Source organism: Mesitornis unicolor, unplaced genomic scaffold (genome assembly GCF_000695765.1).
Source record: "Mesitornis unicolor isolate BGI_N332 unplaced genomic scaffold, ASM69576v1 scaffold25105, whole genome shotgun sequence".
NCBI classification, from domain to species: Eukaryota; Metazoa; Chordata; class Aves; order Mesitornithiformes; family Mesitornithidae; genus Mesitornis; species Mesitornis unicolor.
In genome coordinates, this window is record NW_010185177.1 from 4,129 (window position 1) to 14,293 (window position 10,165).

Genomic DNA, 10,165 nt, shown 5'->3' on the forward strand with positions numbered 1-10,165 from the left:
AATGTGAGCTGCCAAGAACTTCCAGTTGAAATAACGAGGACCTTGTTCCTAAACGCAGTGAGGAGCACAGCTGTTCTGTTCCCTGGGCCGTGTCCAAGTATCCCTTGTATAACGCTGCGGTGATGGCATCGCAGTTACTGTTTGCCCCGGGTGGGAGCTGGGGCAGGAGACTTCAAAGAACCACAGCTGATTTCTGGAGATGTCTTCATCTCCCTGGGCAGCCACAGGTGCTGTGGGAAGGCTCTGAGGGATGAAGAGGAGGAAACAATCGGCCTCTCTTTGTGATCCTCATACAGAACAGCAACTGTGGAGAGATTCAGGAACTGTGTCCGTGAGCTTTGAAACAATAAATGTGATTTACTTGTTCCAAAGGGCCCTTAACTGTCGTACTTCAACACCGAGCCCAGCGTGCTTTTCTAAGTTGCTTTCAATCCATCAGCCCTGGTGGAAGCCGAGCTGTGCAGATTTACAGGAGCACACGGAGAATTCCTTGGCTCTGGCTGCCTCCCTCCATGCCCATGAAGAACCTCTCCATGCTGACAACCCAGCACACCCTGACAGGAACGGGGCTCCGCTGACACAGGGATTAAAGGGCCAAATCCCAGGGTCACCTGCGAGATAATTCTCTGCTTTAAGCTCTGTTTAGTGGCTGGGGTTAACCCCACGTGGAGCTGCCCCGAGAGCACAGACCCCTCTTGTAGCAGTGGGAGCTCTTAAGTCAGTAACTGCGTCCTCTGTTCAATTATTTAACTAGAAATAACCTTAAACTTTGCTTCCCCAAAGAGTCTCTGGCTTTTGCATTAACTTTTTAATCAGAGCGGGGTCAGAGTGAGGAATGCCCAGTGCTAACAGATAGCGCCGTCTCATTACTCACCCTATCTTTTTTTTAAACAGATATTTCTCTGCTATTGTTAATGCACATTTTTCACAGAGTCATTTTCCAAGCCTTAGCCTGTAACGCATCCCAGTGACAAATGCTCTTGCTTTGGACTGTACACAGCTGCAGTGTCACATCAGGCGTTTGCTCGGTGCCTGCTCCAGACAGGCCGTCCTGCTTTACGATCGCTCTGTCTCGGTGATCACCGTTGAACCTTCAGAATCCAGAGGCTTTTCAAGTTTAATTGAATAAAATTCTTGGCGGTATAAATTCTTCATGAACGCTGTATAAATCAGTTCCAGGATGGATTTACAGTATTTTCTTTTTTTTCCAGCTGGGGGGAAAGAAATCTCACTCCTGTTTTGGGACCAAAGCTCGTATTGTTTTGATTGCAAGGAGAAATAAATTCAGCTGCTCCCCTTTAACGTCATGTAGAGATTAAATTTATTAGGGCACACAGCTTCCAGCTCCCCTCTCTCCCCAAAGGCGTCTGTGCAATTGTTTCTGCGGGGCTGGAGCCGAGGGAGGCCGGTGTCAGGGTGACCCTGGTGTTTTGGTTAAGCAGGCGGAGTGAGCCAGGGCTTGGATTTAGGGCTGAGCCTAAACCAAGGTGAGCGTGGGCCCAGCAAGGGGCTGAAGCAAGGACCTTGCACACAGAAATAGGTGAAAAAGTTGTAGCGTGGCTGAGCTGGCGTCCACAATCGGTCACGGAGCAGCGGGCAGCGATGCACAGAGCCTGGCGAGACAGCGGGCAGGAGCGAAGAGTCACTAAAAATGAAACACGGGCTTTCAAACAAATAAAGCTCCGTGGCTGTGGGACAGCATTTGTTTTCCCCAAGTCCTTTGTCCCCAGCCAGCACCTCCAGCCGCACAGCACAGGGATTCCAGTGCCTGCACCTCATTAATATCACGGGAGGAAGGCAGATGCTTTGTCCGCCCTGGCCGGATGCAGAGCCCAGATACATTCCTGCCTAGCAGGGCTCCTTATTTATGATTACGTCGGAGCTGCCAGCGCTGACATATGTTGCTAAGGGTCGTTTATTCTTGTTTGTAAAATGTATGGCTGCTCCTAGCTTACACACTGTCAAAACTAGAAGAACGGGCCCCAAAATCTCTTGCTGCATGATTGGATCAGACGCCCGTACATCTGTTAACGCCGTAGGAGCTGTAAAATGAAATAAGTTTCACTATAACTCAAGCACCTCTATTACCACCACAATGTGTACGCAGCAGAGCCGGCTGCTGCTCTTGCAGAAATGACACACGCGTACGTTTTGCCAAGTCACATGTAAATTTAGACGAGGCAGCGTTTCCTCTGCGAATGCACAGAAGGGAGGGCCAGGCCGTGCGTGCCCCCACCTCGACAGGATGCGCTGTCCCCCCCCAGCCCAGGCCTTGGTGTTGCCCTGCACCCAAAGGGTGAGTTTTGGGGTGCGTGGCCCCAGCAGTGGGGAGCCAGCAGCAGAGTCCTCCTCTCAAGCTGGAGCACCAGAAGGGACCACATCTGCCATCAGATCAAGCCCTCTGCAGCTGCGGGCCCCTGAAATGCCCATTTTACCTGGAAGGGGGCAAAGAAAAGCCCTCCCCCCCCAAACTGCTTGTGCTACAGCAGGGTAAGACCCAGGTGGAAAAGGGCAGGCGCGCAGTTATGGCACCTCGAGGCGAGAGCCACTGTCCCCCCATCAGACAGCAGCGGATGGAGGCCGTTTGACTTGAGGAAGGAGCTGCCTTGGTCCTTAGCTCCACCTCAGCAGAAATTGCCCATCTCTGTGCCCTGTCCCTGCTCCAGCTGCTCCACAGGGTGAGCACAGAGGAAGAGAGCTCGATAACTGGGGCTCCAACCCCTTGGGGTGAAGTGGAAGCTGCAGAGGGGCAGGATCACAGAATTTGGCCTCAGAAACAGCCACAAAAGCTCATTTCTGAGCAGCTGAGATAAGCACCACTCCTTCAGGAGGTCTGAGCACTCCAGAACCCAGCCAGGTCACCAGAGCGGTGTCGAGTGGAGGGATTACGAGTGTGTGTTGGGAGCCAGGGACTTGGGAGGGTCTGTTTGAGCAGAAGAGGAGCTCCCAGCTCAATGCATGGCCCCAGTGCCTCAGCCCCAGTCAGACTTCACCTGTGGTCAGCCCCGAGGTGCAGTGGCGTGCGTGGTCCAGCCCCGGCAAGACCGTGCCGTGTAGGCTCACCACACGGTGACGGCGAAGCAGGCATTTTGCAGGCCTGGCTGTTTGCTGCCAGCTTTCTGCCTTTGCAGCATCTGCTGTGGGGTTTCTTTTTGCTGTTGCTGACAGTGCCATATGCCTCCGTGTCAAAACAATGGCGCTTGCACACTGACTGGGAGCCCTCTCCCTCGCTCCCACCGCGCTCCCTCTCCCCAGCGAAGGCTCAGCACCCACGGGGCGAGCGTGCAGGATCGGCACGGCGGGTTCAGGCAGGCAGGGAGCAGGCAGGGGGGCTGCAGCGCAGCTCTGAAATCAGGGGAGCCGCTCAGCAAAGGGCTGTGCTGCCACACACCAAACCTGGACTGGGCATCAGGCACAGCTCCTCATTCCTACACAGATGCTCCTCTTCAAAGGGAGAAACACCATGCCTGTATTATTATAATATTAATAACAATAATAACAATAAACCCACCAGCAGGCCCTTAAGACAGCTTCTAAAATACAAAAGCACAACCTTGCCCCACAAGCCCCCATCTCCCTCAGCCTCTCCTCACTCCTCAAACCAAGAAGTGTTGGATTCCCCAGTACAACGACCCAGGTCCAGCCCCTTTGGGATGTCCAGAGGGACTCGTGTCACCGCATGGAGCTCAAATCTCAGGGGCACCTGGACACACACCCCAGGAAACACACACCCCAGAAACCAGCACAAGGGATCTCCAAGGGACCAGCAGCCCCATCCCTGCCTCCCAGCAGAGGCACCAAACCCCACAGCTCTGCCCTCACCTCTGCTGCGTGCTCTGAGCATTAACCCAGTGAAAGGAAGAGGAGACATCCGACAGCCTTACTCAGACCACGTTTATTTCTCTCCTCCCTGCATTTCTGACACAAGGTCTCTGCAGCAGCGAGCCTTCTACACAGAAAACAGTCATTAATCTCCCGTGGCAAAACCATCCCCGCCCTGTGAAGAAAACCCAGAGCGCAGCGGCGCAGGCAGGGCCCGATGCAGATCGTGGAAAAGGATTTGGGCAGCCCAGTGTGACAGAAACGGGCTGCTCAAGAGAAATACCCACCGCTGTTGTGCACGCTTTATAGGCTAGCTACAAAAGGGGATGCAGTGTCTCGTAGTGCAATATTTGCAGGCTGGGAGGGACCTAGCTAAGTCTGCATTAAGGTATTTTCTAGGATTGTACTCCTGAGGAATGAGGGGAAAAAGGGGAGCGAAGATTTCACTTCACTGTGTTCAACGGCTCACTTCATTGAACAATCATTGTGCTCTATTTAGACATCGCATTTCCCTAGAAGAATAAAAAAAAGACATCTTGTGTGGTATTTTAAACTAGGGATGGTACAAATCAGTGCCTAAACCTCTCAACTGCACGGTCAACAACTCGTTAATGCTGAAATGCTCCGTGTAAGAAAATGAAATTAAAAGAAATTCACCAGCAACTTCAATTTCTCTGGATTCAGCCCAGTATCTTGAATCCTCTGACACAGACACTCCTGTCCTCACCAACACTTCCCATCACTCCTGTTTAATATTACTGAGCTGACACAGAAAAAGGATCCTGACATTGCTTTCCAGATGCATTTCCAGGCATCGGTTGTTAAAAAAAAAGGGTTATTTCTCTGAAAAGCAGCTGAAGCAAGACAGAAAAGAAAGATGGAGCCAAGGCCACCTCCACATCCTTGGCTGAACGGTGCCAAGTATTTTCTGGTCTGAAATGTGCAACATTTCCCAATTAAAAGGGTTAAGCCCAGGCAGACTTCTCAGTGTGGAGATTTGAGCACACCCAGGAATGTGAATCCCTGCAAGGTGGACCCAGGCAAGGCAGAGGATGAGGTAGGGTACGGCCGCCCCTGCTGCTGATTTGTGCAGCAAAGCCCCCAGCCGCTCTGCCCATACAGCACAGAGGGGCCAGAGCGCAGGGCGAGGGCCACCAGTGCCACAGGAGGTGAAAGGAAGGACCAGGGGAGATGCCAGCAGCCTCTGCAGCAGCTTGTTTTATTAGTGAGCAGCAACAGGGGAAGGGGAAAAGGTGACTGGTTGTTAATCCTGTCCCATGGCTTTCCTTAGTGCCAGAAACCCGGCAAGCGCAGAGCAGCCCAGGAGACAGCAGCCTCTCCTCTCTCCTGGGCTGAGAAGCTGCACACTTTAAAATCAGGCTCTGGACTTCATTAGAAATGGCAGGAAGGGTCCACAGCTTCCCAAACACACTCACCTGTACACCCCCTCCTCACGCCCTGCCTTCCAGAACAACCTGAAAAAGCTGCCTGCTACAGGCAAACATCAACTGATAGAAATAAGGCCAGAAAAAGACAAAGCCGCCAAAAGAAATAGTTTGGCAACAAAGCAAATGTGGCTGTTACGCAGAGGCCAAGTCCTGGTTTGAAACAGCAAACCCCCCTAACAAAGGGGTCTGCAAACAAAGTGAAACTCCTACCCCAGTAAGAGGGATTTTGCCAGCGGAGGTTTCCGGAGGGCTCTCGGCAGCTCCACACGTTCCCCTTCCAGAGAGCGCAGGGGAAACCTGCCCCACTTGAGCGCTGTGCTGGGGAGCGAGGGCTGCCCGAGCTGCCTGCCAGCTCCTGTCCTCTGGAAACTAAATAAAATTAAACCTTTTCTGGTCCTGAGCAAACTTCAGACAACCACCCCTTTCGTCCAAAGCACAGGCTCTGGCAAGAGCTTGGCAGAGGCACAGCTGGCTCAGCACGCTGACCCCTGCGCCTGCTGCTTGAGCTCTTAACCTCCAGCGCTCCGAAACCTTCCTGAGAATGGCAGGGGCCATCTGCTCACGTTTAACCTGCTGCTCCTCCAGTCTGGGCCGGTGGTTCACGGTTCATTCGCAAACACAAGGGAAGCCCCCGCGCTGTACCTGTCCTGAGTGAGCAGTGCCCGTCTGTGGCACATCCAACGCCGCCGCCTTGCGCTCGTCTCCTCGTTTCTGCCTTTGAGCAGCTTCCCACAGACTGACTTCCACCCAGTAAGAAACTGGACCATCTCCTGGGAAAGGAAAAAGAAGCTCCCACAGCAGCAGCTGCCCAGCCTGCTGGGGGTATTACGGTCACTAATCTGACTGGCACTTTTAATGTTCCTTCCATGCTCCCCTGGGGTTTGCTTTTAAAGACGATTTACGTGGGTGTCAAGTGAAGTGTATTGGGTCAGGCCCATCACCCCCTGCCTCCTGGAGAAGTGCCCAAGAAGAGCCAGCCCTGTCTAGCCCCGAAGCTCTTCCCTGTAAACCTCTATTATCAGCTGCATCTCCCCAGCCCTCGAGTGAGCAGTCAGCTCCCGCAGAGCTGATCCACCCTCTGTGCGGGAAGGCCTCCACCTCCAGCAGCGGTCGGCAGCTCCGAGAGCTCCCGTTGCAGAGTCCAGGGCCACGGCAACTAGGACAGCTCGAAGCCAGTGTTCATGCTGATAGCGTAGCGCAGCTTCTCCCGCAGGATGCTCTTCTTGCTGTAGTTGGGAAGCTTGAGGAGGTTGAAACACGTAGAGGAGGTTGGGAGGCGCCCGCCTGGCTCTTTCTTGCGGATCGTGAAGAAGCCCCGTAGCACGCTGCCCAGCGTGTCACCCGTGTCCTGGAACAGAGCAGAAATGCACCACCCTTGCACTTCTTCACTGTACCCAAGCAGGGTGCCTATACCCAGGGTAGAGGTGCTAACACAAAATCCGTCTGCTGGGAACAGGGGGAGTCAAACCTCAAAGCCCTGCCCCTCACAATAGCTGGGAAGGAGCCTCTCTTATCACTGCAGCTGTCGTGGTTCACACAGGGTCCCTTTGCAGGGTGCACAGGAGAAAACACAACCCTAGAGACAGGCAATGCTGCTGTGTGTGGGAGGGGGTAGGTGCAGCCATGTGCATCCTATTAGGGTAAAGTTGTTTTAACCTTGCCCTAGAGAACATGTATCTTTATGCCTTAAGTTTCCTGGTCAGACAGAGATGAGTAAGGGAAAAAGGGAAACTTAATCCAGAGATTGGCAGGAAAAGGGGCCTGGCAGGGAAGGTGTAAGACACGAGGAAGCAGGGTGCCTACCTGATCATCAGAGACCTCCACGCAGCGGATGGAAAAAGGAGGCTTGAGGTAGGCAAAGCCCAGAAGCGGAGGCCTGGAGCAGCTGGTAACAAACTGGAAAAAAAGTGATAGACAGTGAAGGGCAGCAGCGGTGAGAACAGCCTGGCTGTGACAGACACACGGCTAACACAGTCACGGCACACAGCTGCTTGGAGTGGCATCTGAGCACCCTCCGGTACAAAACCGCTCAGCTTTAGTGCACAGCTCTGCCTGTCGTTGAGAGCTGCCATCTATGCAAGACTCTTCATGGTGACACAAGAGCATTTACAGGAACCCTGCTCCCAGGGCTGCCATTCTGCTGGGGAGCAGGGTGCAGATTTTAAGGTATCAGCCACTCTGATACTCCTATTAGCGCAGAAAGCGCCCAGCTAACTGGGGGTGAACAGCACTGGCCCAACTCCCCCCCCCACATCACAGGCTGGGCTGAAACAGCTGGATTTACCTTGAGAAACATGGCTCTCTCCTCAGGGGTGAAGTCATTGGCCAGGATGTCCCACAGCCAGATAATGACGCGGTGACTCCCGTGGAAGCCCCCGTAGTAAACCGTGTGTTTCCTGCGGAGAGAAAGGTTGTGACAGGCTCGTGTCCCACTGCAGCAGCAGGGTCACAGCTGACAACACCTGCCACTGGTCAGGGTTCACTGCTACAGCAAACACTGCCAGTACTGAGTCCCCACCGGTGCTTACTGGGCACTTGATCACAGAAAAGGGAAGGGCAGAGAGAGATTCTGCTCTCAGGAACCAGTACAAGAACAGACCCTTCCCACTCATTAGTGCTTTGTCCAAATTAGCTTGAACGAATACATTCTTAACCTCCATTTATTTCTGTCTGCTCCTCAAATTTCGATGAGGAGGAGCAGAAAGTTGCGAGTCAGTCTCCTGCAAACCTCCAAACAGCTCTGCAATAAAACGGCTCGGTTTGCTAATTGAGAAGACCAGCAGATCAAGTTGCTCACTTACTTTAAGTCCTCGAGGTCAATCTCGGCGTTGTCACCGGAGATCAGCCGCTGCAACTCTGGCGCAGAAAACATACGAATCCACTCAGGCTTAATGATCGACCTGAATCCGCTGATGAGCGCTGCCGTCTGACTCTTGATCTGCGTGTGCATCCGGAAGTGAGCCATGAGATGGATGTAGCTGATCCTGTGTGTGACAGGGAAGGCGGTGGCAGCGAGGGATACCCCCCACGCCGGTGCAGGAACAAGGTTGCTGAGCTGTCTCTCCATTCCAAACAGGACTAACACTCTCTGGAGATGCATTATACTTTCCCCCCCTCCAGGGCCCTGCTCTTTATTTAAGCTGAAAGAGCTGTTGTTCTGCCCAGACTTTGCCCCCTCAACCCCACATCTGGGATTGTTTGCCCATTTCTTAGAGCTCCTTCCTAACCCAGGGACTATCTGGCTCTAATCGTCACTTGATCAACCTTGGCTGGACAGCAGATCATGCATCCAACTCCTCTTTAAAGGATCAGATCCCCAATCACAGGCACTCCTCTAGGTTTGAGAAACAACTGTCTGGGCTCTGTGCTGAAATCCACAGCTGGAGAATCAATAGACCACAAGAAATTAGGAGACTTCCACCTTAATCTCAGGAGCATGGAAGAGGTGCACTGTTTACGAGAGACAAGCACCATCAGGCTGCTTCTCCTCACCAACAGCCACAACAACCGAGCTCGCTGATTCTTCTTCATCAAATCCCAGGCAGACACCACTGCCATCACGGTGACTGGGTTCTCAGCTACATAACCTCACTCCAGCAGTAACAGACAGAGCGGTTTCCAGGCTGCTTCCACTTACAACGCTCCTGCTCCCTCCCAGCTACCAATTTCCATGCACATCCACACAAAAGCTTCAAAGTTTCTGCTGTAAGCGAGCAGAGCAACACACGGGACTTTCAACTTTCTCCCTGAGCTGACTTCTGACAAGCCAGAGAAACATCCTTTCAAATGCAAACTCCCTGGTCAGAGCTCAAGAAGGGAAAAGACCAGGAACATCAGATTGCAAAGCACGACTAACAAAGACAAATCCTCAGGTAGGAACCAGCTTTCACTTGCCATTAAAAGAGAACAACCCCCAGATTACCGGTTCAAACACACATCTGCTTAATAGATATTTTATCCTGCTTTTATGATACTGAAGGGTATAGAGAAGGAAAAAAAAAAAAGGGAACAAAAAGGTGGGTTTGGTTTTCAGGCTCCGGAGTTGACATTTACGATAACTATCTAAAAGCCGGTTATCTGTGAAAATAGCTACAGGGCTCGGTGTCTCCTCTGATTTCCTGTGTCTAAAGCACGACTGTCGACTACATTTGAATTCAGCACTGTCTCTTCTGAAGAGCAGCGCTTTATACAACTGCCACATGTTATCATTCTGAGAAGATCTGTCTGCTCCAAGGTGTCTTTGAGCATCTGTGCCCTCTATGTTCACGACTGTGTGCCTGAATTGCTTTGAATCCATCTGTCTGTATCTATCACCATCATTAAATCCTGCAGAATCTCACAGGCTGTGCGCCTTTGACCTCAGAAGCGCTGTTTCAAGAAGTAAATTGTCAATTTTTATTTTGCAAATCGAATTTAATACAATTTCTGCCAATGAACTGTAACCAGTAAATTCTATTAAGATATTTATGTGCTCCTTCTACTCCAATCTATCTCAATTCATTCCAGATGCAAGCCCAAGGAACTAGAATAAAGTATTTCACAGTGGTGACCTTAAAAATCTAATTGCTGTACTTACTTATTTTCATTGGTAACGGGAATGGTCTTCCCTCCAGGAACAAGTTCGTGGCAAACAAGCTGAGGGAAGAAATGATTGTATTGCTAATTACTGCCTGGAACCACGACAGAAAGAAATGCCACGCTAAGCTGTTACCTCCCCGTAAAACATTTATTTTTACAATAAAACAGTAGGATTTAGAATTTAAGTAATAATCCTGCTTCTGCCTTGAACCAGTTTCACTTAACTATTAACACAGTAATTGAACAGCAGGGAACCCCGACTCCCACCAGCCGAGCCAGCCCTTCTTCGAGGAAGCCTCCTCTGCAGCCTGATCCAT

General features: G+C 51.8%; 1 protein-coding gene across 2 annotated transcripts in view; it reads right to left on the reverse strand.

The window, feature by feature from the left end:
* Window positions 1-6,091: 6,091 nt before the first annotated feature.
* Window positions 6,092-10,165, reverse strand: part of UBE3B (ubiquitin protein ligase E3B) — an 18,276-nt gene continuing 14,202 nt past the window's right edge. For both annotated transcript variants that reach the window (XM_010184764.1, XM_010184762.1), the window contains exons 22-26: window positions 9,847-9,905; window positions 8,072-8,254; window positions 7,555-7,666; window positions 7,074-7,166; window positions 6,092-6,618 (exon numbers count right to left, since the gene is read on the reverse strand). In XM_010184764.1, coding sequence (XP_010183066.1) covers window positions 6,427-6,618; window positions 7,074-7,166; window positions 7,555-7,666; window positions 8,072-8,254; window positions 9,847-9,905 — 639 coding nt within the window. In that variant the 3' untranslated portion in view covers window positions 6,092-6,426. The remainder of the gene's footprint in view (window positions 6,619-7,073; window positions 7,167-7,554; window positions 7,667-8,071; window positions 8,255-9,846; window positions 9,906-10,165) is intronic.